At 53.1% G+C, this 27,913-nt stretch overlaps 1 protein-coding gene across 1 annotated transcript; it reads left to right on the top strand.

The window, feature by feature from the left end:
• Positions 1 to 10,376: 10,376 nt before the first annotated feature.
• On the top strand, positions 10,377 to 26,602 carry MEIS3 (Meis homeobox 3; the record flags this gene model as incomplete). Its single annotated transcript, XM_080703639.1, has 13 exons — positions 10,377 to 10,433; positions 10,489 to 10,530; positions 10,779 to 10,954; positions 14,459 to 14,618; positions 14,712 to 14,762; positions 16,299 to 16,349; positions 16,466 to 16,615; positions 23,381 to 23,492; positions 23,659 to 23,807; positions 24,763 to 24,839; positions 24,996 to 25,054; positions 25,343 to 25,429; positions 26,553 to 26,602. 13 exons carry the CDS (start codon positions 10,377 to 10,379, stop codon positions 26,600 to 26,602), a joined length of 1,221 nt encoding a protein of 406 aa, XP_080559765.1.
• Between the last annotated feature and the right edge of the window lie 1,311 nt (positions 26,603 to 27,913).

Here is a 27,913-nt window from a genome sequence, read left to right as displayed (position 1 = left end):
CCCAAGGTGGGGCCTATAGAGTGGCAGGGACCTCCAGGGCAAAAGAGAGCCACTCCTGGGAGCGAGGCCAGCCGGCAGTGATGGGGTCCACCTGGGGTCTGCCTGGCCAGTCAGCAGGCTGGCCCCCCTGTACAGCTAAGTCTCTCTCTCTCTCTATCTCTCTCTTTTTTTTTTTTTTTTGGTGGTACTCGGGGTGGAACCCAGAGGCTTTCTACCTCTGGGCCATACTCCCAGACCTATTTTATATTTTATTTGGAAACAGGGTCTCACTAAGTAGCCGGGGCTGGCTTCGAACCTGTGCGATCCTCCTGTCTCAGCCTCCCAAGTGCGGGGATTACAAGTGTGCGCCACCACGCCCGGCTCAGCTAAGTCTCTAAACCTGCCATCCGCCCTGTGAATCACCCCCACTCCATAGGAAAGGAGATGGGCCAGAGAGGTCAAGCAGCTTGCCCCAGTTCTCCCAGCTAGGGAGGGCAGAAATGGGAGAGGGTGGGGCCTGGGGTGCAGAAGGGATCTTCCATCTTAACAGGTGCGACCAAAAGGATGATGGCAGAGGTGGGGGAATGTGCTGGTGCAGGGGCGGAAAGGTGAGCCAGGTCTTAAAGTCAAAGAGGGATGCGAGAGCCTGGCGTGGCGGTGCACACCTGTAATCTTGGAACTTGGGAGGCTGAGACAAGAGGATCGCAGGTTCACGGCCAGCCTCAGCTACTTAGGCCGTCCGCAACCTAGTGAGACCCTGTTTCAAAATAAATAAAGTAGGGCTGTGAGTGTAGCTCAGAGGTAGAATGTCACTGGGTTCAATCCTACAATCACAAGAAATACAATAAAGTAATTAAAAAGGCTGAGACGGGCATGGGGCACACTCTTGTAATCCCAGCATTTGAGAGGCTGAGACAGGAGGATCACGGTTCGTGGCCAGCCTCAGCTACTTAGTGAGACCCTTGCAACTCAGTGAGACCCTGTTTCAAAATAAAGAATAAGAAATAGGGCTGGGGATATAGCTCAGAAGTAGAATGCCCCTGTGTTCCATCCCCAGTACCGCAAAAACAAAAACAAACAAACAAAAAAACCCTGGGATCCTCCTACCACAGCCTCCCAAGTACTGAGACGATATAGCCTGTGCCACCATGCCTGGTGAAGGGGTCTGAGGATGGAACCCAGGGGCATTTGACCTCCAAGCTACATCCCCTGCCCTATTTTTTTTTTATTCTTTATTTTGAAACAGGGTCTCACTGAGTTGCAGGGGGCCCTCACTAAGTAGCTGAGGCTGTCTGCAAACCGCGATCCTCTGTTCTCAGCCTCCCGAATGCTGGGATTACAAGCGTGCACCTCCATGCCCAGCTTGAAAACTCCCTTTTTATTATTTATTTATTTATTTATTTATTTATTTATTTATTTATTTTGGTGGTACTGGGGTTCCTGGAAGCCCTTCTACCTCCGGGCTACACTCCCAGACCTATTTTTACATTTTTATTTGGAAACAGGGTCTCCTAAGCCAGCGCGGCTGGCTTCGAACGATCCTCCTGTCTCTGCCTCCCAAGCGCGGGGATTACAAGCGTGCGCCACCATGCCCGGCTTGCAAATTCTCTTTTTAAATGGTAGTTAAAACATCCAGGCGTGGTGGCGCACGCTTGTAATCCCAGCATTCGCGGACAGCCTCAGCTACTTAGTGAGACACTTTGCAGTTCAGTGAGACCCTGTTTCAAAAACAAAAAAAGACTAAAAAATAGGGCTGGAGGTGTAGCTTGGAGGTACAATGACCCTGGGTTGATCTCTAGTACCGTTAAAAAGAAATGAAAAGAAACAAAAAAACATCTAACAGCTGAATGCAGTGGCGCACGCTTGTAATCCCAGTACTTAGGAGGCCGAAACGGGGATCACAGGTTCGCGGCCAGCCTCAGCTACTTAGTGAGGTCCCCTGCAACTTATGAGACCATGTTTCAAAATAAAGAATAAAAAATAGGGCAGGGGTGTAGCTCAGAGGTAGAATGCCCCTGGGTGCTTTTCCCAGCTCAGGGGGTAAAAAAATTCACCTAACAAAATTTTCCATTTTAACTTTTTTTTTCCCTTTCTGGTATTAGGGGTTGAACTCAGAGGCATTCAATCTCTGAGCTACAGACACCCCCCCCCTTTTTTTTGCGGGTCTGGGGATGGAACCCAGGGGCATTCTACCTCCAAGGGACAATCCCAGCCCTATTTTTTATTCTTTATTTTGAAACAGGTTCTCACTGAGTTGCAAAGGGCCTCACTAGGTAGCTGAGGCTGTCCACGAACCGTGATTCTCCTGTCTCAGCCTTCCTAATCCTAGGATTACAAGTGTGCACCACCGCATTCAGCTGTTAGATGTTTTTTGTTTCTTTTCATTTCTTTTTCAGACTCCCTTTTTTTTTTTTTTTTTTTTTTTGGTGGTACTGGGGTTCCTGGAAGCCCTTCTACCTCCGGGCTACACTCCCAGACCCATTTTAATTTTTGGAAACAGGGTCTCCTACGCGCCGGCTGACTTCGAACCTGCGCGATCCTCCTGTCTCCGCCTCCCAAGCACGGGGATTACAAGCGTGCACCACCACGCCCGGCGCCCCCTTTTTATTTTTTGTTTTTGAAACGGGTTTTCTCTAGATTGCTGAGTCTTACTAAATTGCTGAGGCTGGTCTCGAACTTTTAATCCTCCTGTCTCAGCTTCTCAAGCACTCAGATTACAGGCATATGCCAGCATGCCCAACTCCTAGCCCTTTTTATTTCTCTTATTTTGAAACAGGGTCTCACTAGGTGAGGGTCTCACTACATAGCCGAGTCTGGCCTCAAACCTGCCATCCTCCTGTCTCCGCCTCCCAAGCACTGGGATTACAAGTGTGCGCCACCACGCCCGGCTCCTGAGCTTTTTCGGCTCCTCCAGGACACAGCTTCTGGTCCCTCCTGGGAACCAGGAAGGACTGACTCTGCACCTCCGCCACGCCCTGCCTGTGTCCCCCTGAAGACACAAGTCAGACTCCGGGAAGGACTTTCGGAGCCTGCAAAACTGAGCGAGGGAGGGGCTCCATCAGCGCCTCCCAAGATACTTTGCGCTCTCTCCTCTCCCTGATCTCACCACCTCCCGGGCCCCTGCAATTCTCTCCCTGGGAGGCAGAGGGATGGAAATGTCAAGGTGATGGATTGAAAGGGGCGGCTGGGGTCAGCAGAGGAGGGGCCGCAGGACTGGAGGGGGAGAGGAGGGAGGGGTGGGGGGCAGCGAGCCAGGAGCAAAACAGAAGGTCAGGGAGGCTCCTGAGACAGAAGGACACGGAGAAGTGGACTCGGGGCACAAAGCCAGAGACCTGGAAACACACGCCAGCTGGGCGCGGTGGCACACGGCTGCGATCCCAGTACACGGGAGGCTGAGACCGGGGGATTGCAGGATTGAGGTCAGCCTTCACATTGTATAGTAAGACCTTCAGCAGCTTAGCGAGACTCTGTTTAAAAATAAAAAAATAAAGAGGGCTGGGGGTGTAGGTCAGAGGTGGAGCGCCCCTGGATTCAATTCACAGTGCCACTGAAAAGGGAGTGATAGATGAGAGGGAAGGAGGAAGAGAGAGAGAGAGAGAGAGAGAGAGAGAGAGAGAGAGAGAGAGAGAGCGCGCAGACCCCGCAGGGGGAGGTCGGGAGATGAGACCTAGAGGCTCAGATGCAACTGGCAAAGGAACGTCGATTCAGATAAAGGGGACAAGAAAAACACAGAAATAGAAAAACTAAAATAACAGCGAGAAAAGGAAGCGAGCTGGGGCGGGGAGTCGGGGCGGGAGCCGGGTCAGGCGGGGCCTCGGAGCGGCAGCTGAGCCGTGGCTAATGGTATGATTGCCTGTTGGGGCGGGAGGGGAGGCAGCCAGCGGGTGATGAATGGGCCAGCCACCGCTGCAAGATGGATGGCCAGCGGAGGGGCGGGCAGCGGGGCACCAGGGGAAATGCCTCCCTGTCCTGGAGCCAGGCCAGGTGGTGGAGGAACTGGGGCTTCAGGGCCAGGCCTCCATCAAGGCCTGGGCAGTGGGGTGGGGGTCAGGGTGAGCCAGGAGGACATGGGGTCGGGTGGGGGAATCAGAGAGATGGATCAAAGCAAGGGAGACCCAGAGGGAGAGGGAGAGACACAGAGATAATGTAAAGAAGGAGCCGGGTGTGGTGACTATAATCCCAGTTAACTCAGGAGGAGGCCGAGACAGGAGGATCATGTGTTCCAGGCCAGCCTCAGCAACTTAGTGAGGCCCTGCTTTCAAATTAAAAAATAAAATAAAATAGGGCTGGCAGTGTAGCACAGAGGTAGAGTGCCCCTGAATTCAATCCCCAGTGCCACACAAAAATACACGTAAATAGCGCCGGGCGTAATCCCCGCGCTTGGGAGGCCGAGACAGGAGGATTGCGCAGGTTCGAAGACAGCCTCTCTGGCTTAAGAGACCCTGTTTTCAAATAAAAATATAAAATAGGTCTGGGAGTGTAGCCTGGAGGTAGAAGGGTTTCCAGGAACCCCAGTACCACCACTAAATAAAAATGTAAATAAATAAATAAAAATAAATAATTAAGCGCACACTTGTAATCTCAGTATTTGGGAGGCTGAGACAGGAGGATAAGGGTTTGCAGCCAGCCTCAGCTACTTAGCGAGGCCCTCCACAACTTAGTGAGACCCTGTTTCAAAATAAAGAATAAAAAAAATAGAGCTGGGGTGCAGCTCAGAGGTAGAATGCCCCTGGGTTTAATCCCTGTTACTGTAAATAATAATAATAATAATAATAATAATAATAATAATATAATTAAAAGGGCTGGGAGGTGCAGCTCAGAGACAGAACATCCCTGGGTTCCATATCCAGTAACAACAACAATAACACCAACAAAAAAAACCCAACAAACAAACAGGTCTGGGACCCCTGGGGGGTCATGGCTGCTCAGTGGGGCTGGAGGGAAGTAGGCGCCCCATCTGTAAAACGGGATGAGTGGGGACCAGGGGTGGCACCCGCTCAAGAGGAACACAGAAAGAGGTCCACGGCACCATGGTACGGAGCCATCAGCAAGCAGGGCCCAGGCCCACGCCACGGCTCCCTCGCTGGGGAGTAGAAGGGTCCAGAGGCCCTGTGAGGAGCCGCTGGGTGGAGGAGGGAGGCCTGGGCCTGCGTGGGCGCTTGTGAGTGTCCCTGTGTCTGGTGTGTGTGTGTGTGTGTGTGTGTGTGTGTGTGTGTGTGTGTGTGTGTGTGTGAGAGAGAGAGAGAGAGAGAGAGAGAGAGAGAGAGAGAGAGAGAGAGAGAGAGAGATAGATATGCGGGCAGGCTGGGGGAAGGCGGCACGGGGGAGCAGGAGCGCCCGCCCTCCTGCCTCCCCATCAATCTTACTCCCAGACACTCTTATTTCTCCCTTTCCAACATCCAATCCCTTTCATTAATTAAAAAGATTTATGCCCCTGAGCCCGAGCCCTGCGCCTTGTTTTGGGGGCGGCGGCAGACGAGCCTGGAGGCTGAGAGGCTGCCTCTCTGTCCTTTCTGTCTCCTGCTTCTGTTGGCTCACTGGCCCCTGGGGCTGGAAGGAACCCTGTGACCAGGCCCCTCTCAGTATGAGCCCCAGCAAGGGCCCACACGCCCACCTCAGGCTGCGGGACCCCAGCCCTAAATCCTGGCGGGGGGAATGTGGAGCAGAGAGAAGAGCTTGGCATCTTTAATTAAAAAGTGATTTAAATTAATTTTCTGCTCCAAAAGCCCTGTGTGGGGGGGCAGATGTGCCCTGTAGTGATGGAGGGACCTCCAGCCCCTTCACCTCTGCCCGCCTTAAAGGGCCAGCGTCACCTGGAGACGAGGCCTGAGCGAGAAAGCCCCCCACATACACTGGGTGGGGGGACCTGGACTCAGTCATGGCCCCTGGAGTCCTGACGCCCACTAGCTTAACCTTTTCTCCATTTTCTGCCTCCAGCCTGAAAGTGGGGAGATGGGCCGTGCATGCTGGTACATGTCTAATCCCAGTGCTCCAGAGGCTGAGGCAGGAAGATGAAGGCTTAGGACCAGCCTCAGCAACTTAATGGGGTCCTCTGCAACTTAGTGAGACTCTGTTTCCAAATAAAATAGGGCTGGGGTGTAGCTCGGAGGTAGAATACCCTTGGGTGCCATCCCCAGTACCACAAAATAATAAATAAATAAAGCAAGCCAGGCGTGGTGGTACATGCCTGTAATCCCAGTACTTTGGAGGCTGAGACCGGAGGGTCACAGGTTCAAGACCAGCCTCAGAAATTTAACAAGACTCTCAGCAATGTAGTGAGACCCTGTTTCAAACAAAAAATAAAAAAGGACTGGGAGTATAGCTTGGAGGTAGAATGTCCCTGAGTTCCATCTCCAGTAACACAGCACACATAACACACACACACACACACACACACACACACACACACACACACACACACACACCAGGCCTGGTGGTATGTGTCTGTAATCTCAGTACCTGGGAGGCTGAGATGTGAGGATCACAGGTTCGAGGACAGCCTTATCAACTTAGTGAGACCCTGTTTCGAAAAAAAAATTTACTTGGGAGGCTGAGACAGGAGGATTGTGGGTTCGCAGACAGCTTCAGGAACTTTGTGAGGCCCTCCTCAACTTAGTGGGACCCTGTTTCAAAATACAGAATAAAAAATAGGGGTGGAAGTGTAGCTCAGAGGTCGAACACCCCATCCTGGGTTCAATCTCCAGTACAAAAAAAGAAAAGAAAAGAAAAAGGAATTAGAAGAAAAGGCCCTGGAGCATTTGGGAGGCTGAGACCCGGAGGATCGCGGTTCGCGGACAGCCTCAGCTACTTAGTGAGGCCCTCTGCAACTCAGTGAGACCCGGTTTCAAAATAAAGAATAAAAAATAGGGCAAGGGGTGTAGCTTCGAGGTCGAATGCCCCTGGGTTCCATCCCCAGACCCACAGAAGGAGGAGGAGGAGGAGGAGGAGGAGGAGGAGGAGGAGGAGGAGGAGGAGGAGGAAGAGGAAGAGGAGGAGGAGGAGGAGGAGGAGAGGCCCTGGAGCTGAAAGGAAAGAAGCTGGCACAAGTGGGTCCAGACTCGATTCCCAGCGACCCCTGCAAATGGCCAGGGGGAGGAGGGGCGCAGTGTGTCCAGGACATCAGAAGACAGTCGGGGAGAGAGGAAGGAGACAGATGCGGGCAGGAGAACAGTGAGGGGCACTGGGGAGAGAACGGCCAGGAGGAGTCTGTGTGGAGAGCAGGGGCTCCAGGGGCCTGAGGAGGACCGGGCCTCCACCCCGCCGGCCTCCTCCATGGCCTCTGCTCACCTCTCTGGTCGGGCAGTGCTGCTGCTGCCCACCCATCCCAGGAGCTCAGCTCTGCTCGCCAGCCCCGCCCCAGCCTGGGTGGTTTTGTTTTATTTCTCCAGGGACCTGAGGCTGAGGGAGCAGGAGGAGCTGTTTATGAGAGTCATAAAATGTGCCCTCCAGGGCCCGCAGGTGGGCGCAGCTCCACCCCGTCCGTCCCTACATCCCTATGGCCCTCCCCGCGCCCGTGCCCTCTGGGTCTCTGTCTCATTTCTCTTTGGTGTTCCTCTGACGGGATGGTGATCTCCCCTTCTGGTAATTGGATAAAACCATGGGCTACCTCCTCAGAGGAAGGAGCCCACAGTTTCCACCCGTCTGTGCCCATCCGTACTCCCCTGGACCCAGAGGATAAAGACCAAATGTCATGGGGGACCAACGGCAGCTGTGGCTCCCCTCTGGCCTCCCCTCTGGCCTCCCCTCTGGCCCCCGCACAGCTGCCCTCCTGCTCAGGGCACCTGTTCTTCTCCCGCCCAAGCCCTGAGCCTCCTCTGCTGGGCCCCGTCCACTTCCAGGCACTATCCTGTCCTCACCCTCTCCCTTCCCAAGTAGAAAGAAGTTGGTCTTTTATCCTCTGCTCTGTGCGCGAGCACCTCCCCGCAGTCACACTGCACAGATCTCTCCCTTTATCTCACTAGAGCGTCCATTTCAAAGCTTGTCCCAGGAGTGGGAGAAGATGCGTGGACACAAATTTACCCTAAATTTTGGAGATTCCCTGAGAGTCAGGGTGAGGAGCTTCAGGCCCACGACCTTCTTAAAGGCAGGGCTCAAAGATGAGCAAAGACACAGGACAGACAGACAGACAGACAGACAGACAGACACACACACACACACACACACACACACACACACACACACACACACACACACACACACACAGGCATCCTTGTCTCCCAGGGCAGAGGGCCCCCAGCAAGAAAAGAAACTAAAATAGAGGAGTTGGACTCCTTCCTGTGCGGGTCCTCTGGATTCTGTCTCACATAGGAGAGAGAAGACCCAGAGACAGCGTGAGGGAAGGGGGGCGGGACCTGCGGGGACGGGCGGGGCGGCGGGTACAAAGGGGGGGGGCAGGGGACCGGGTAGGGCGGGGACCAGGGGGGCTGGGGGACGGGGAGGGCTCCAGGGGGACTGGGAGGGACCTGGGGGCTCCAGGGGAAATCCAGAGGGGGGACTCCGGGGGGCTCCAAGGGGGGCTGGGAGGGACCGGGGGTCTAGGGGGGACCCGGGGGGGGGGTTTGGGAGGGACGGGGGTCCAGGGGGGATCCGGGGGAGCTGTGGGAGGGACTGGGGGGCTCCGGGGGGACCCAGGGAGGCTCCGAGGGGGCCCGGTGGGGCTGGGAGGGATCGGGGGGCTCCGGGGGGACTCGAGAGGGCTCCGGGGGGACCCAGAGGGGCTCCAGGGGGACCCGGGGGGGTTGGGAGGGATGGGGGTCTAGGAGGGCTCCGGGAGGGGGGCCCGGGTTGCTGGGAGGGGCCGGGGGGCTCCGGGGGCGTCCAGGGAGACCCGGGGCCTGGGAGGGACCGGGGGGGGGGGGCTCGGGGGACCCGGGGGGGGGGTTGGGAGGGACGGGGGTCTAGGGGGGTTCCGGGAGGGACCCGGGGGGGCTGGGAGGGACCGGGGGGCTCCGGGGGGACTCGAGAGGACTCCGGGGGGGGACCCAGAGGGGCTCCGGGGGGACCCGGGGCCTGGGAGGGGCCGGGGGGCTCGGGGGACCCGGGGGGGGGTTGGGAGGGACGGGGGTCTGGGGGGCTCCGGGGGGGCTGGGAGGGGCCGGGGGCTCCGGGGGCGTCCGGGGGGGCCCGGGGCCTGGGAGGGGCCGGGCTCGGGCCGCGCGCCGCCGGCGGACAGTGGGTTAAGCGGCGGCGGGGCTTCCGGATGTGCGCGCAGCGAGCCGAGCCGGCGGCGGGGCCGGAGCGGGGCCTGGACCGCGATGCGCGCCCGCTGCCCGCGCCCCGCCGCGCTGCCCGGCGCCCGGCGCTGACCCATGGCCCGCAGGGTAGGTGCGGCGCCATCCGCCAGGCCGCGGCCAGCCGGGGACCCCGGGCCGCGCGGGCGCCGCCGCCGAACTTGGGCGGGAGAAGTTGCAGGAGGAGCGGGAGCGGGCGAGGGCGGCGGCCCCGCAGGACACCTGCCGCCGCGGGCGTGCACGCGCGTGTGCGGGGCGGTGCGGGGCTCTGTGCACGCGCGTGTGCGGTGGGTGCCCGGCGGCGCCTCCTCCGCGCATCGTCCCGGGCCCGGCGTGCAGGGCGCCCGGGGGTGTCCTGGGGGCTCCCCGCCCGCGGTTATGGAGAATGCGCGTCCAAGGGGATCTGCGTGTGGGGAGAGTGTTTGGGCGTGACGGCCCACGGGTGCCCTGCGTGGGTGCACGCGGCTGTGGGTGTACACACGTGTGGAGAATTCACATGTTGGGGTGGGGTGTGACAAGTTAAGACACCCAGACCTGTATACTTGACCACTGTGGAAGCGGAGGAGGCTGAGCGGTACACGTGTGTGTACGCGGCCCTGCTCCATGGGCCGCTTCCCCTAGAAGGCCTCCCACGCCTTTTTTAAAACAAGCAGTATGCTCTGAAGCCACTTTTTTTTCCCCCCCTTTGTGGTGTGGAAGATTGAACCCAGGGGCATTCTACTTCCAAGGTACAGCCCCATCCGCTGCGCGCGCGTGCGTGTGCGTGTGTGTGTGTGTGTGTGTGTGTGTGTGTGACTGAGGATTGAACCTGGGGCATCCTACCTCCAAGTTACACCCCCAGCCCTATTTTTATTGCTTATTTTGAAACAGGGTCTCACTGAGTTGCAAAGGGCCTCACTAAGTAGCTGAGACTGTCTGCGGACAGTGATCCTCCTTGTGTCAGCCTCCCAAAGGCTGGGATCCCGGCTCCTATTTTTTTATTTGGAAACAGAGCCTTATTGAGTTGCTGAGAGGCTCACAAAGTTGCTGAGGCTGGATTTGAACCTGTGATCTTTCTGTCTCAGCCTCTCAAGTATTGGGATTGCAGGTGCCACTTCTTTGAGTGTGTGTGTGTGTGTGTGTGTGTGTGTGTGTGTGTTGCTGGGGATGGAGCCCAGGGCCTCATGCATGCCGGACAATGCCACACCACTGAGGTGCGCCCCAGCCCCTCCCCCGTTTTCACATGTACTGTCTCCTCACATGTGCCTCTGAATCTCTGGCCTCTTCCCTCCTCTGATAGCCACCACCGGTGCAGACCACCCAGGACTCCACCCTGACCCGGGTCTGCCCCTTCCTCTGCCCAATGTCAGGAATCCCTGGTAGGACATTTTTCACAGCCCAGGGCACCAGAGAAGGCCTTGGGCTGGGGCTCCTGGTTGCTTCTACTCAGACTACGCCTTGGGACACTGAGGGATCGAGGGAGAAGGGGCTCAGACACCGGGGTGGGGGGCAGAGGGCATGGCTCCTGGGCCCCAGGGTCACGGAGGGAGGCTTCTCTGACCTGCCTGGGCTCCCCCATCTCGCCCACAGTACGATGAGCTGCCCCACTATCCAGGCATCGTGGACGGCGCTACAACCCTGGCCAGCTTCCCCGAAGCAGTGCCCCCGGCACCCCGAGCCCCCGGGCCTTACGGTGGGCACCGGCCGCCCCCACCCCCGGGCTTGGACAGCGAAGGCCTGAAGAGGGAGAAGGACGAGATCTATGGGTGAGTGGGCCGGGACTCTGGGCTTCCTCTGTCTCCCTATCTGCCTTTCCTGGTGTGTGTGTGTGTGTGTGTGTGTGTGTGTGTGTGTGTGTGTGTGTGTGTTTCCAAGTCTTTTCTCTCTCTCTCTCTCTCTTTTTTATTTGTGGGTCGGTGGAACCCAGGGGCATTCGACCTCTGAGCCACACCCCCTGTCCTATTTTTTATTCTTTATTTTGAAACAGGGCCTCACTAAGTAGCTGAGGCTGTCCACAAACCTTGATCCTCTGGTCTCAGCCTCCCGAATGCTGGGATTACAAGTGTGCGCCACCACGCCCGGCTTCTTTCTCATTTTTTTTTTTTTTAGTTACACCCCCAGCCTTTTGTTTTTTAAATTAAATTAAATTAATTAATTAATCAATTTTTTATTGGGTCTCGGGGTGGAACCTGGGGGCATTCGACCTCCAAGCTGTATCCCCAGCCCTATATTTCTTTATTTTGAAACCAGGTCTCACTGAGTTGCAGAGGGCCTCACTAAGTAGCTGAGGCTGTCCGCGAACCGTATCCTCTGGTCTTAGCCTCCCGAATGCTGGGATTACAAGCGTGTGCCACCACGCCCAGCTGTTTTTTTAATTTAAATTTTTTATTGGTGCACTGTATTCATACATCATAGCGGGATACAAAAAAACTTTTGTAGACATACATGCACACATCGCCCAGTCAGCCTCCCCCCAATCCCCACCCCATTCCCTCCCCATCCCTCCTTCCCATGCTTGGCTTAGTGGTTGACATCTAGTATTATAGCAATTTATCCAAAATTAAAAATGATAATCTCACATAACAGTTTCATTTGTCTGATACCAAGCTTTTGATGACTTAAAGATAACATTTCAGTATTTCTTTTTGCTTTCTTTCTTACCAGAGAATATTTTTTTCTTTTTTTTTTAGGTGAAACTATCATATATTTATATATTTATTTTTCAGAAAAAATCTATCCTAATATGGAATATGGACTCTAGATACCCAAAACGATCTCGAAAAAGAACAAAGCTAGAAGATATATATTTTCTGATTTCAAACCATATAAAGCTATAATATTTGAAACAGTGTAGTACTGTTCTAAAGGCAGATATATGAACCATTGGAGTTAAATAACATCCTAGAGATACATTCTTCCATATATTGTCAAGTTATTTTTGACAAGGTTTCCACGAACATTTGGTGGAGGAAATAATAATCTTTTAACTAAATATTGTTGAAAAATAATAATTACATGAAAAAGAATAAAATTGGACCCTTACCTAATCCCATATACAAATATTAACTCAAAATAGATAAAAGACCTAAATATAAATCTTAAGACTATAAACTTTTAGAAGAAAATCTGGGTCATAAAACCTCACAACATTGAAATTGGCAGTGATTTCTTGGATATGATTTCAATGACACAGGCAACAGAAGGGTATACAAACTCCCTAAAAAATAAAATATTGTATATCCAAAGACAATGTAAACAGAGTTAAAAGTTACTGATAGAATGGGATAAAATATTTCCAAATGCTATATCTGAAGGTATATTAATATTCCAACTAGAAATCCTAAAAATTAACAACAATAAAAGCAAACAATACAATTTAGAGATAGGTATAAGACTAACATAAATAATCTCCACAGATAACTAATCTTAGTTTTCTGTTGGATGGAAAATCTTGTTTCTCTGGTTCTGGTGTGTGTTACCTATTTCTTCTTTGTAGTTAATCTCTTTGAGTATTTTCTCTAGTACTGGTTTTGAAGACATAAATTCCTTCAGTTTCTGTTTGTCATGGAAGTTTCTTATTTCCCCATTTAATTTGATAGAAAGTTTTGCTGGGTAAGAAATTTTTGGCTGGAAGTTGTTTTCTTTCAGAGTTTGGAATATGTTACTCCAAGCCCTTCTGGCTCTCATGACTTGTTTTGGGAAGTCTGGAGTGATTCTAATTGGTTTGCCTCTGAATGTCACTTGGCCCTTTGTTTTTGTTGCCTTTAAGATTCTCTGCTTGGCTTCCACAGTGGTCATTTTGACAATTATGTGGCATAGGGATCCTCTTCTCCGATCCTGTCTAAAGGGAGTTCTATAAGTTTCCTGCACCTGTGTATCGACCTCTTGCTCTATGTTTGGAAAATTTTCTGCTATTACTTCCTTGAAGAGAGTGTTGATCCCTTTGGTTTCACCTTCTTTTCCCTCCTCTATTCCAATTAGTCTTAGGTTAGCTCTCTTAAAATGGGCCCATATTTCTTCAATGTCAGATTCCTGCTGTCGGATTTTTTTTTCTAGATTAGAAACTATGCGTTCATTTTTGGATTGCTCATCTTCTAAGAGCGAGATTCTATTCTCCATGTGGTCTAATCGGTTGTTTGTACTTTGAATTGAGGCCTTTACTTCATTAATTGCATCCTTTATCTCTCTTTGGCTCTCTCTGAATTCTTTTCAAAACACCTCTATTATTTCTACAGTTATTTTCCTGATTTGATCTTCTAGAAATCTCTGAATTTCTGTTTTATCGGGTTCTGATGTTGTGGGGTTGTGGGCATTCATTGCTCCATTGTTATTCCTCTTTCCCATGATTTCAGAAGTTTGTGCCTTCTCTGGGTTCTTCCCTTGGGTCGCTACGACTTCACTTAAGGTGCTCTGGATCTCGAGTCTATGATATCTCAGTTCCCACTACTCCTTTACTGGGTTGTATCACAGAGTCTCAGACCCAGGGAGTCAATCGAGGCTGCTTTAGACCATGGGGGTTGCCAGGTTGGGCGTTCTCTTATGGTGTGATATCTCTGCCACCGCCGCTCCCCCACTGGGTCAAGTCCCTGGGAGTCAGTACTGGAATTTCTCCTCTGGGGCCTCAGTTTGACTCACTGTTGTTGAGTATGCAGATAGAGTTGTAGTGGACTCGGTGAATTCACTGCTGCTGCCGCCGGTGGCATTATGGCGCCGCTGCCACGCCCTCGGCCGTGAGGCTGGCGTATTTGTTCTCTGGTTTTGAGCTCCGCTCTGAGTCCCTCGGCTCGCTGTCCGCCGCTCCTCTCTGGGGCCTGGTGGGCTGTTGAGTGCATTGGTCTGTAGCCGTAGCCATCCGGTGAACTCGCCACTGCCGCCAGCAGTAAGGCGCTGCTGTCGCGTCCTCAGCCATGAGGCTGGCGTATCTCCTCTGTGGCTCTGAGCTCCCTTCTGAGTCCCCCTCCTCTCTGGGGCTGGTGATTTTTTTGTTTCTCTGCTGATGGTGTTTTCTGGCTATGAAAGGCGCTGATTTTGTGGTAATAGAGATTAGTTGTTAGCGGGGCTCTTAAGCCCCGCTTTTCTCGGTCGCCATCTTCCCGGAAGTCCTGTTTTTTTAATTTTAAAACACAATAAATTGCTGAGGATGGCCTCCAACCCGAGATCCTCCTGTCTCAGCCTCCCAAGTCCTGGGATGACAGGTGTGGACCACCGCACCGGGCCTCCTCTTTGGGTCTCCGGTTCCCTCAGGGACTCTGCTCTCTCGCCTCACGCAGACATCCGCTCTTCCCGCTGCTGGCCCTGGTGTTCGAGAAGTGTGAGCTGGCGACATGCTCCCCCCGCGACAGTGCTGGGGCCGGGCTGGGCTCACCCCCTGGTGGCGACGTTTGCTCCTCTGACTCCTTCAATGAGGACATCGCAGCCTTTGCCAAACAGGTGGGTGGGCAGCCCCGGGGGGCAGCGGGAGAGCCAGGGCAGGGGTGGGTGGGAGGCGGCAGTGTCCTTGCCGGTCTCTCTTTTCCCTCCCAGATCCGTTCCGAGAGGCCCCTCTTCTCCTCCAACCCAGAGCTGGACAATCTGGTGAGCCCCCGGCCCTCCCCCTGCCCCCGCGGCTCCCCAGGCCCCGCGCTGGTTGAGGGGATGCACAAAGGTGATGACTGTTGGGTCCACATCCTCGAACCATGACTGCCGTTGCCTGCTTGCACCACAGTGGAGCCTGGAGTCTGAGAGGCGACCAGTGGTCTGAGTTCGAATCCTAGCTCTGCTGCTCACTAGTTCCTGAGCCAGGCATGAGGTGACCCCTGCCTGTGCCTGTGTCCCAGTCCATCTGTACAGTACAAAGGAGGAGAGAAGGGAGAGAGAAAAGGAGAGGAAGAAGAGGGAGGAGGGAGAGAGAAACGCCTGGGTCTCTGGTTCTTCTTTCTCTCGTGCCCCAAGCTCCAGCCAGGACTTCTTATTGGACAAAACCTTTGGCAAAGGACTCTGGGAAATGTGGTTTGCAGGGGAAGGGTGGGTCGACAGGCCTGGGCCTGTGTGTGCACCTTACTAGCTCCTCCTGTGACGGGTAGGTGGCTTTTCTCTCTGGCTCTTAACTCACCTTCTTTCCTGACTCCAAATCCATTGCTCTCTACCCCTGCAGTCTTCTCTCTATTTGGGGAGGGGTATTAAACCCAGGGGCATCCTACCCCCAGCTCTTTTTATAAATTTTATATTTTTAAATCTTGAAGCAGGCTGAGCGTGGTGGCACACGTCTGTAATCCCAATACTGGGGAGGCTCCGACAGGAGGTTGCAGGTTCGAGGACAGTCTCAGCAAGTAGTGGGACTTTCATCAACCTAGTGAGATCCTGTTTTAAAATAAAATAAAATAGCCGGGCGTGGTGGCACACGCTTGTAATCCCAGCATTTGGGAGGCTGAGACCGGACAGCCTCAGTTACTTAGTGAGACCCTTTACAACTCAGTGAGACCTGGTTTCAAAATAAAGAATTAAAAAATAGGGCAGGAGGGTAGCTTGGAGGTCCGATGCCCCTGGGTTCCATCCCCAGACCTGCAAAATAAATATATATATAAATAAATAAATAAATAAATACATAAATAAATAAATAATAAAATAGCCAGGCATGGCGGCGCACGCTTATAATCCCAGCACTTGGGAGGCCGAGACAGGAGGATCGCACAGCACAGGTTCGAAGCCAGCCTCGGCTAATTAGTGAGGCTCTCGGCAACTTAGTGAGACCTGTTTCCAAATAAAACATAAAATAGGTCTGGGAGTATAGCCCGGAGATAGAAAAGCCCCTGAGTTCCACCCCCAGTGCCACCAATAAATAAATAAATAAATAAATAAATAAATAAATAAATAAAATAGGACTAGAGGTGTAGCTCGGAGGCAGGATGCCTTTGAGTTCAATCCCCAGAACCACACACACCCCCAACAGTTTTTTGAAGCAGGGTCTCAATAACTTGCTGAGGGTCTTGTGCTAAATTGCTGGGCTCTAAGCTACAGTCTTCCTCCAGCACCTCCCAGGTACTGGGATGACACACATGCGCCGTCCCGCCCGCGCCCTCCATCCTGTCCTCAGTCCTGTCTCTCTCCCCCCCACCCCGCACCCCTGTGCAGATGATCCAGGCCATTCAGGTGCTCCGCTTCCACTTGCTGGAGCTGGAGAAGGTGAGTGCCTCCCACCTGCCCGCGCCCTTGTTGCCCCCTCCTGGCCCCCCACTCCCCACCATGTGCCCAGCCCTGGCCCCCCGGGTGGTCCCCCCAGTACCCCGGTGCCCCCTCAGGTCCACGACCTGTGCGACAACTTCTGTCACCGCTACATCACCTGCCTCAAGGGAAAAATGCCCATCGACCTGGTCATCGAGGATCGGGACGGCGGCTGCAGGGAGGACCTCGAGGACTACCCAGCCTCCTGCCCCAGCCTCCCAGACCAGGTGGGCCCGGGATAGGGTGCTAGGTGTCACATGCAATCACGGCCAGGCCGGACACGGCGGGAGGCCGTGCATTGCACCTACCACACCCCGCTCACACAGTAGCTGCACAGACTAGGGTGCAGCTGGACCACAGGGCGTGCACACACGCACGCACGCTGCAGACACCGCCCGCAACTGCACCCACGGCGGTTCACGAACAACCACTCAAACTCGGGCAGTCACCCCCGCTCTGCACACAAGCTGCTGATTCAGCCCAGCAAGTCCCAAAGCGAGTGAGCACGCATCACATATGCACACTCAACAGACACACGACAGCCTCCCAGGTGGTGACAGGGCCAAGGGTCCCAGATTCGGCTACGCAGTCTCGGGTACAGCCAGGCTGGTGCCCCGCTGACCACGTGCGTGTGCACACACACAGCCCCAGCCCTGCCCCGTGGGCTGCGGCAGGCATGAGCGCATGCGCCGTGCTGTGTGCAAGAGCAGATTTCTGGACACAGCTGCACAGACTCAGACCCAGAGAACCCACAACATAAAGTGGCACTGGCCCAGACACAGTCGTGGCACAGATCCAGAGACAGAGACCACTAAACAGCTGCACACCTAACGACTTGTGGACCCCGACTTGCTGCCCATATGTCTAGACACAGAGCCGTGGAGGCTTGGAGGAGTCACATGGGGACCTGGGTGCTCATACCCGGCAGAGACTCCACACAACCCGAAATCACATACCGGCACAGGGAAAAATTTCAGAGCCCTGGCGCACAGGCACCCGCAGTCACAGGCCGGCCTCGAGAACCTGATTCCCCAAACCACAAAACACACATCCTCGGGGAGAAGCCTTTGAGTGTGCTGACTGGTACAATTCCCCGGGGCTCTAGTACACAGGGTCTCAGGTACATGACAGTCAGCTGCAGTCACACCCACCCACGTGTCCCCGTGGAGGGGTAGACCCACTGCGCGGGAAGTACAGTCACCACAGGTACAGCCTCACGAGTAGGACAGTCCAACCTGCACTGCAGACACAGATAGAAAAACAGCTTTGCCGGGTGCCCTGGTGTACCGGCTTGTAATCCCAGGCACACCTGTAATCTCAGCTCAGCTCAGCTAAGCTGAGGCAGGAGGATCCCAAGTTTGAGGCCAGGCTAGGCAATTTAGGGACACCTGTCTCAAACTTTCCAAAAATTAAAAGGAAGCTGGGTGTGGTGGTGCACACTTGTAATCCCAGTATTGGGAGGTAGACAGGAAGACTGAAGGTTGCAGCCAGCCTCAGATACTTAGTGAGGCCCTCTGCAATTTTTTTATTATCATCATTTTTTATTGGTGCATTATATTCAAACATCATATTGGGGTAAAAAACTTGTGTGTACAAACATGTACACATTGCTGATTTAACCCCTACCCGATTCCCACCCCATTCCCTTCCCGTCCCTCCCTCCCTTGCTTGGTTTAGTGATTGACTTCGATATGTTTAAGTACATTGTGTGTTTTAGACAATTTCCTTCTTCCCCCTCCCATCTCCTCCTTTAGGTTGTCTTGTTTGCTCCTCTATAGGATTTCCTCTTTCAAGAGTTCCTCCTATGACCCATTTCTCCCTAACTCTCACATATTAGGGAAAGCATCTCTGATTTCTTATTTTTTGTGACTGACTAATCTCACTTAGCATAATGTCCTCCAGTTCCATCCATTTCCCTGAAAATGATATAATTGAGTTCTTTTTGATGGCTGAGTAAAATTCCATTGTGTACATATCCCACAGTTTTGCAATTCATTCATCTGTTGATGGACATCTTAGCTGGTTCCATAGTTTGGCTACGGTGAATTGTGCAGCTATGAACATAGATACACATGCATTAGTTTGGTAGTTTGGTTTCCTATCTTTTGGGTAGATACCCAGAAGTGGTATTGCTGGGTCAAATGGTAGATTTGTTCCCATTCTTCTGAGGATTCTCCATACTGTTTTCCAAAGTGGTTGCACTAATTTGCAATCCCACCAACAATGTTTTAGAGTTCCCACTTCTCCACATCCTCGCCAGCATCTGTTGTTGTTTGTGTTTTGAATGATTGCCATTCTAGTTGGAGTTAGGTGAAATCTCAGGGTGGTTTTGATTTGTATCTCTCTGATTGCCAATGATGTTGAGCATTTTTTCATGCATTTATTGGCCATTTGAATTTCTTCTTTTGTTAAGTGTCTATTTAGTTTGCTTACCCATTTTCTGATTGGATTATTATTATTATTATTATTATTATTATTATCATTATGTGGTACTGGGGATGGGACCCAGGGACTTTCTACCTCCAACCTACACTCCCAGACCTATTTTATATTTTTAATTTGGAAACAGGGTCTCTTAAGCCAGCTGAGGCTGGCTTTGAACCTGCACGATCCTCCTGTCTCAGCCCAAGCGCGGGGATTACAAGTGTGCGCCACCATATTCGGCTGGATTATTTATTTTTTTTAGTGTTGAGTGGCCCTCTGCAATTTAGTGAGACTCTGTTTCAAAATATAGAATATAAAAATAGGATTGAGGGTATAGCTTGAAGGTAGAATGCCTCTGGGTTCAATCCCCATTACCACAAAAATTTTTTTCAATTAAAATTAAAAGGGCTGGGGGGGTGTGGCTCAGTGGGAGAGAGCCTGCCTAGCATGCAAGAGGCCCTGGCTTCCATCCCCAGCACCACACATACATACATACACCTGGGTGTGGTGGTGCACACTTCTAATCCCAGTACTTGGGAGGCAGAGACAAGAGGATCGCAGGTTCGAGGACAGCCTCAGCAAGTAGTGAGACTCATCAACCTATCAAGACCTTTTTTTTTTTACAAACAAAATTAAAATAGGAGCCAGGTGTGGTGGTGCACACTTATAATCCCAGTATTCGGGAGGCTGAGACAGGAGGATCACAGGTTCATGGCCAGCCTCAACTACTTAGTGAGGCCCTCCGTAACTCAGTGAGACCCTGTTTCAAAATAAAGAATAAAAAAATAGGGTTGGGAGTTTAGCTCAGAGGTAGAATATTCCTGGGTTCAATTCCCAGGACCAAAAAATAATAAAATAAAATAGGGATGGGGGTGTAGCTCAGGTAGAATGCCTCTGGGTTCAATCCCTGGTACTGAAAAAAGAAAAAGAAGAAAAAAAAAAAAAACACCAAACCATACATGCATACCTGTGTAAAGGAGCCAGGCATGGTGTCACACGTCTGTAATCCCAGTACTTGGGAGGGAGGTTTGCATGTTTGAAGCCAGTCTCGGTAACTTAACAAGATCCTCAGGAACTAGCGAAATCTCATTTCAAAATAAAAAAAAATAAAACAGGGCTGAAGTCTAGCCCAGAGGTAGAATGCTCCTGGGATCAATCCTCAGTACCGCAGGAGGCAGGGACAGAAAGGAGAGGGAAAGAACAAAGTAGATAAGCAGAAAAACAGAGCCTTGTGATCATTAGACCCAGATATAGCCTCCGAGCTGGGTGCAGCTCGGAGGTAGAATGACCCTGGGTTTCATCCCCAGTAGTACCGCCAAAAGAAAAAACAAAAAAACAAACAAAACCAAAAACAAAGAAAACACACCAGGTACACAGTTCTGCAGGAGCCTGTGGAGTCTGAGCTGCAGCAGGAGGGGCGCCCACACCAGGAGATGGAGAGGGCAGGCTTGAGGGGAGGGGGCACCCCAGGGCTCAGCAACTGCACCTGCTGCTTTCACCCCCAAGGCTGAAGGGTGGGCAAGGCAGCTCTTGCCAGACGAGAGAGAGAGAGAGAGAGAGAGAGAGAGAGAGAGAGAGAGAGAGAGAGAGAGAGAGAGAGAGGAGGGAGGGAGGGAGGGAGAGAGAGAGGGGAGAGGGGAGAGGGGAGAGGGGAGAGGGGAGAGGGGAGAGGGGAGAGGGGAGAGGGGAGAGGGGAGAGGGGAGAGGGGAGAGGGGAGAGGAGAGAGGGGAGAGGAGAGAGGAGAGAGGAGAGAGGAGAGAGGAGAGAGGGCGAGCAGACACAGGGCTGTGTGATGGCCGCTGACGTCATGGGCAGAAGGACATGGCTAATTCATGCTTACCTGGTAGAGATTGTACCCGATCGTAAATGAAATGGCAAAGTACGCCCCATATAGTAGCCACAGATGGGCCAGCTCCAGACTCACAGAGCTGGGGCAGAGACTGACTTCAGCATGCTGCTACATTCTTTGGAATATGTGGAGTTTGGAAAAGGAAAATACAGCCCCAACCGGGAGCAGCGGCACCGGCCTCTTGTCCCGGTGACTTGGGAGGCTGCGGCAAGGGGTTTGGAGGTTTGAGGACAGCCCGGGCAACCTGGCAAGACCTGCCTCAAAATAAATATAAAAAGGACTGGGGAGAGCCGGGCGTGGTGGCGCACGCTTGTAATCCCCGCGCTTGGGAGGCGGAGACAGGAGGATCTTGAAGGTTCGAAGCCAGCCGCGCTGGCTTAAGACATCCTGCTTCCAAATTTAAAAAAAATATATAAAATAGGTCTGGGAGTGTAGCCCTAAGGTAGAAGGGCTTCCAGGAACCCCAGTACCACCAAAAAAAAAAAAAAAAAAAAAAAAAAAAAGGACTAGGGAGAGCCGGGTGTAGTGGCGCACGCTTATAATCCCAGCATTTGGGAGGCTGAGAGAGGCTCACAGGTTTGCAGCCAGCCTCAGCTACTTAGTGAGGCCCTCTGCAACTTAGTGAGACCCTGTTTCAAAGTAAAAAGAATAAAAAATAGGGCTGGGGATGTAGCTTGGGGGTAGGGCTCAATCTCTACTACCAGAGAAAGAAAGGGAGGGGAAGAAAAGAAAAGAAAAATACAGCCCAGACTCTTCTACAAGTATAGAACACACAAATAGTACTGGAGATTGGTTCTAGGGGCCTTCTGCCTCTGAATTACACCCCTAGCCCTTTTGTGTGTGTGTGTGTGTGTGGTGCTGGGGATGGAACCCAGGGGCACTCTACCTCTGGGCTACACTCCCAGCCCTATTTTGTATTCTTTATTTTGAAACAGGGTCTCACTGAGTTGCAAAGGGCCTCACTAAGTAGCTGAGGCTGTCTGCGAATCATGATCCTCCTGTTTCAGCCTCCTGAATGCTGGGATTACAAGCGTGCGCCACCACATCTGCCTCCCTAGCCCTATATTATTATTATTATTATTATTATTATTATTATTATTATTAGTGTTTGTGTTCTTATTTATTTTTTCGGGTCTGGGGATGGAACCCAGGGGCATTCAACCTTCAAGCTACAGCCCCTGCCCTATTTTTGCTTCTTTATTTTAAAACCGGGTCTCACTAAGTTGCGAGGGCCTCACTAAGTAGCTGAGGCTGTTCATGAACTGCGATCCTTCAGTCTCAGCCTCCCAAATGCTGGGATTACAAGTGTGCACTACCACGCCTGGCTCTTATTTTTTAAAGAGGTCCTTTTTTTTTTTTTTTTTTTTTTGGTCTTTTTGGACTGGGGATCAAACCCAGGACAGTGCACTTTCCAGGCAAGCACTTTGTCACTGAGCTACATTCCAGCCCTTATTATTTATTTTGAAACAGGCTCTCACTAAATTGCTGAGGCTGGCCTCCACCTGCAACCCTCCTGTCTCAGCCTCTCAAGTACTGCAATTACAGGTGTGCACCACCACAAGCTCCTTATCTGCAGTGTGTGTGTGTGTGTGTGTGTGTGTGTGTGTGTGTGTGTTACTGGGAATGGAGCACAGGGCCATTCTACCTCTGAGCTACAATCCCAGTTCTATTATATTTTATTTTGAAACAAGGTCTCACTAGGTTGAGTCTCACTACTTGCTGACACTGTCCTCAAACCTGCAATTCTCCTGTCTCAGCCTCCCAAGTATTGGGATTACAAGCCTGGGCCACCACGCCCGGCTTTTATCTGCAATTTTGAGAAAGCATAATATCTGAAAACTCAGTTTGAGTTTTCCCCGCCCCCTGCTAAGTTCAGAGCAAACTCATTTGGCAGCAAAATCTGACCTGAACTAACGAGAGGCTATTTATAGTCCTTATTTATTCCACTTAGTTAAATATGCATCCATTTTGCAACAGAAATGTTAATGGGCTGGCGATGAGGGGCAGCGGGCAGCAGGCTGCGCGGGGTATGAGCTGATCTCCTCTGGAGGGTGAGAATTTCTGATTCGGAAAAGCCCCTGGTCCCTTGGATTGCAGATGAGGTAGACCTGTGTCGACTCATCTCTGCAGAGTGCGAGCTATGTGTCTCAACCTAAATTAGCTCATTCTGTCCTCACCACGCCAAGGTGGGAACTGTTATTACCCTTCATGTTCCAGTAGAGGGAGCTGGGGCCCAGGGAGGTGAAGTGACTTGTCCAAGATCAATCACACAGCCTGGGAAGAGGCGGAAGCAGGCTTCACCCCAGGAGTCCAGGCTCCGGAGCTCTTACATGCTGTGCGGTACATGCCCCACATCTCAACATCTCAACATTAACTTCCTCCTCCTCCTCCTCCTCCTCCTCCTCCTCCTCCTCCTCCTCCTCCTCCTCTCTTCTTCTTCTTCTCCTTCTCCTTCTCCTCCTCCTCCTTCTTCTTTTCTTCTTTTTTCAATATTAGGATGGGACCCAGGGGCATTCCACCTCTGAGCCACATCCCCAGTCCTATTTTTTATTCTTTTTTTTTTGAGACAGGGTCTCACTGAGTCACAAAGGTCCTCACTAAGTAGCTGAGGCTGGCCACGAACCACAATCCTCCTGTCTCAGTCTCCCGAATGCTGGGATTACAAGCGTGCGCCACCACGCCCGGCTTCGGCATTAACTTCTAACTCGTGTTTTCTAGAATAATACATGGATCAGAGACCATGAGGACAGCGGGTCTGTACATTTGGGGACCCCGGGCCCATCCAGTGGGGGCTTGGCCTCGCAGAGTGGGGACAACTCCAGCGACCAAGGTGAGATTTGCGGGGCGAGGGGGGAGCATAATGTGTCTGAGGATTGGAGTCAGGCTGCAAGCAGGACTTGGAGGGGCACAGACACGAGGTCTGGTGTCTTGGGTGGGGGCTCTGGGGTCCCCCGCTCCTTGCTGTCCACCAATGCGGCATGCCTGCCCTCCCTCAGGGGATGGGCTGGACACGAGTGTGGCCTCTCCCAGTTCTGGAGGAGAGGATGAGGACTTGGACCAGGAGCGGCGGCGGAATAAGAAGAGAGGGATCTTCCCCAAGGTGGCCACCAACATCATGAGAGCGTGGCTGTTCCAGCACCTCTCGGTGAGAGCCCTGCGGCCTGGGACCCGAGGGGAGAGACGGGGATGCTCGGTGCGGGGACGGCAGGAGCGGATCTCAGGATATGTGTGTGCCATTGCTGCCAGAGGCTCTCGACTAGTTCCATCATCCTCAGAAGTCCATGATCTGTCCATCTACCAGCCATCCACCCCTATCCACCTACTGCCGTCCACGTGGCGAGGAGGGTCTCTTACTCTCTCCACTGTGTGGATGAAGAGACTGAGGACCAGAGACGTTAGAGAACCGACTCGAGGCCACACAGCCAGAAGTGGGTTCAAACACAGGCAGCTTGATCTTAACCACCAAGACACACTGCCTCGTGGAGACAGAAGAATAGATAAGGAGATGAGGCACAGAAAGACAGAGAGATGGGGAGGGCCCAGTCAGCAAGACAGACACCGGGAGAGACCGAGTCATAGAGGGACAGAGACAGAGAAAAACAGAAACTCTGGAGACAGGAGGACCTGAGTCACAGGGTGACACAGACATGCAGACAGAGCCAGGCATGGTGGCACACACCTGTAATCCCGGCACTTGGGAGGCTGAGCCAGGAGGATCGAAGGTTCAAGTCTGGCCTCTGCAATTTAGTGAGACATTTCAAAGTAAAAAGGGCTGAGGGTGTAGCTCAGAGGTAGGTAGTGCGCCTAGTTCAGTCCCCAGCACCAAACAAACAGACAGATGAGGCGGGAAGACACTGACTTGGGAAGGGGGCGCAGCACAGCTGGGCTGGGTTTGCCTCCCGCCGACCCCTCCCTGGCATAGCACAACCTCTAATGAGAGCTGGCCAGCTAGCCTCTTATCGCTGGAGGCCAGGTGGGAAGTAATGGCTCAGAGCTCGCCCGGCTCCAGCAGGCAGGGGAGCCCCAGGTCTCCACCTGGGGCGGGTTCTAGGGGTACGGTCGGGCCAGGCTGGCAGGGTGACTCTCGCTGGTGGCCGCAGCACCCGTACCCCTCGGAGGAGCAGAAGAAGCAGCTGGCACAGGACACCGGGCTCACCATCCTGCAGGTCAACAACTGGTGAGTGGCGAGAGCGCGGCCAGGCCCGCGGGGTGGGAAGCGGCCGCTGTCCGCGGTGCTGAATGAGGCCGGAGCGCCTCCCTCCCGGGGCTCCCCGCGCTTGCCTTGGCCTTGACTGCCTCTTGACACCCCGTCCCTTCCCGGGACGCCTTCCAGGTTCATTAATGCCCGGAGACGCATCGTGCAGCCCATGATCGACCAGTCCAACCGCACAGGTGCCCAGAGGAGGCGGGGAGGGGACCTGTGGTTCTCAGCAGTGTCAGAGGCGAGACCCGGCCCCCTGGGGCTCAGCCTGCAGGGTGGAGGATGGACGGGTGGGCGGATGGGACAGGGGTAGATGGTTGGAGAGGGGGTAGATGGATGCATGGAGAGAAGGTACATGGATGGAGGGGGGATGGGTAGATGGAGAGGGGGTGGATGAATGGATAAATCGGTGGGTAGGAGGAGGATGGACGGGTGGTGGGTGGAGCTAACTCATCATCCAGCCTCTAACCCCCTCGCAGGGCAGGGTGCAGCCTTCAGCCCAGAGGGCCAGCCCGTGGCCGGCTACGCAGAGACTCAGCCACATTCCACGGTGGTTAGGCCACCGGGTAAGGCCCCGCCCTCCCCAGGCCCCGCCCTCCCCAGGCTCCTCCTCTAAACACAAGTGCCCGCCTTCGGAGACGCTCACGAATAATGTCATGAATCATTTGCCCATACGGGGGAGCGGAGGATGCCATGCAGATTTTTTTTTTTTTTTTTTTTTTTTTGCAGTACTAGGGATGGAACCCAGGGGCATTCGACCTCCGAGCTACACCCCCTGCCCTATTTTTTATTCTTTATTTTGAAATCGGGTCTCACTGAGTTGCAGAGAGCCTCACTAAGTATCGAGGCTGTCCGCGAACCGCAATCCTCCAGTCTCAGCCTCCCGAATGCTGGGATTACAAGCGTGCGCCACCACGCCCGGCCCAGCCCTATTTTTTATACTTTATTTCGAAACAGGTCTCACTGAGTTGCAGAGGGCCTTACTAAGTAGCTGAGGCTGCCCGCAAATCGTGATCCTCCTGTCTCAGCATCCTGAATGCTGGGATTAAAAGGGTGTGCCACCACGTCCCGCTCTCGTGGTCCCTACCTTTTCATTACAAAGCTCTCTTTGTGTGTGTGCGTGCGCACACGCGTGTGAGTGCACGTGCGTGCATGCTTACTTCTGAGGACTGAATCCAGGGATGTTCTACCTTTGAGCTACACCCCAGCCCTATTTTTTTTAATTTTAAACAATTTTAAACAAGGCCTTGCTAAATTGCTGAAGCTGGTCTTGAACCTGCAATCTTCTTGTCTCAGCCTCCCAAGTATTGGGATTACAGGTGGGCACCACCACACCCGGCTAGACAGCACCCTTTTAAAACATGTCTCAGAGCCGGGCGTGGTGGCGCAGGCTTGTAACCCCAGCATGTGGGAGGCTGAGACCGGAGGATCACGGTTCGCAGACAGCCTCAGCTACTTAGTGAGGCCCTTTGCAACTCAGTGAGACCGGTTTCAAAATGGGGTAGAATAAAAATAGGGCAGGGGTTGTAACTCGGAGGTCGAATGCCCCTCCATTTCTGGGTTCCATCCCCAGACCCGAAAAAAAAAAAAGTCTCAGTCCATTTCTGTAGAGTGATCCTGGCTGAAGGAAAGGGTGGGAGGGTCCTGGGGGCGTCTGTGACCCGCTAACCTTCCTCTCTTGCCTTCCAGGATCAGTGGGGATGAGTCTGAACCTAGAAGGAGAGTGGCATTATCTATAGAGGCTGTATTCAGGAAAAATGTGAGTGTCTGAGGTCTGGGGGTTGCGAGACTCTCCAACCTCCCTAAGGCCCCAGTAGTGGGCCCCACCCATAGCAGGGTTCTCCAAGGCTTGATGGAAAGATAACTCACCTATTAACCACCCTCCCATCCATCCAGGAGGATCGTGCAGGTTCAAAGCCAGCCTTGCTGGTTTAAGAGACCCTGTTTCCAAATAAAAATATAAAAATAGGTCTGGGAGTGTAGCCCGAAGGTAGAAGGGCTTCCAGGAACCCAATACCACCAAAAAAAAGAAAAAGAAAAAGAAAAAAAAAGAATACTGGGCTGGCGGTGTAGCTCAGAGGTAGAATGCCCCTGTGTTCAATCCCCAGTACCGCAAAAAATAAATAAATAAATAAATAAATAAATAAATAAATAAATAAATAAGGCTGGGCGTGGTGGCGCACGCTTGTAATCCCCGCGCTTGGGAGGCGGAGACAGGAGGTTCGCGCTGGTTCAGAGCCAGCCTCTCTGACTGAGTTGCCGAGGCCGTCCTTGAACCTGTGTTTCTCCTGTCTCAGCCTCCCGAGTACCTGGATCACAGGCGACCACGCCCAGCTCATGCGGCCCTTCCCTTCTGCCCCATCCCTGCTCCTCTCCGCATCTCTGTGCCCGCGTCTCCCTGCTGGCCTCGGTCCTACCTGCTGTCGGTCTGTCTGTCTGTCTGGCCGTCTCTGCCCTGCCTCTCTACGTTCCTCATCTTACCTGGCCTGTCCTCCTCTCTCCACAGAGGCCAGCCTCCCAGCCGTGACCAGCAGCCTCGCACCCAGCTGGTCCCCGCAGGGCCACGTGTCTTCAGGACCCCAGCTCCAAAGGCCCCTCCATTTATAGCCTACCTCCCTGGGGCCCCCTTGGACCTGGGGGACCCGAGTACCCACCTGAGGGTCTTCAAGGACAAGGACGCGGCCTCCAGGCTCTGCACCCCACTCTGCCCTCACCTTCGCTCGGGATGAGCTCAGCACTCGGGCTGGCCTGCAGAAGGTGGTGGCCGAGCCCCGCCTCCAGCACAGAGAAGGGACTGGGGGTGGCCAGGGCGTCGTAAGGAGGGCCACCCGGATCCGACATTTTGGGGAGATTCCTTCCTCCTCCCACCCGACTCCCTCATTTGCCTCCCCCTCCCTTCTCTCATGTCTTCTACTGTTTTTTCTTTCTTTTTTTTGTGATAAAGTCTTAAAAACTCAAAGCTAATACTAGCAGTGCTTGTGTGTCTTTCAAGATTTTGAATCCTCAGACTCTGAGGCTTAAGAACCATAATATTGCCAGGTGTGGTGGCG

This window comes from Muscardinus avellanarius (assembly GCF_963383645.1).
Source record: "Muscardinus avellanarius genome assembly, chromosome: 10".
Taxonomy (NCBI): domain Eukaryota; kingdom Metazoa; phylum Chordata; class Mammalia; order Rodentia; family Gliridae; genus Muscardinus; species Muscardinus avellanarius.
This window is presented reverse-complemented; position numbering and strand designations above follow the sequence as displayed.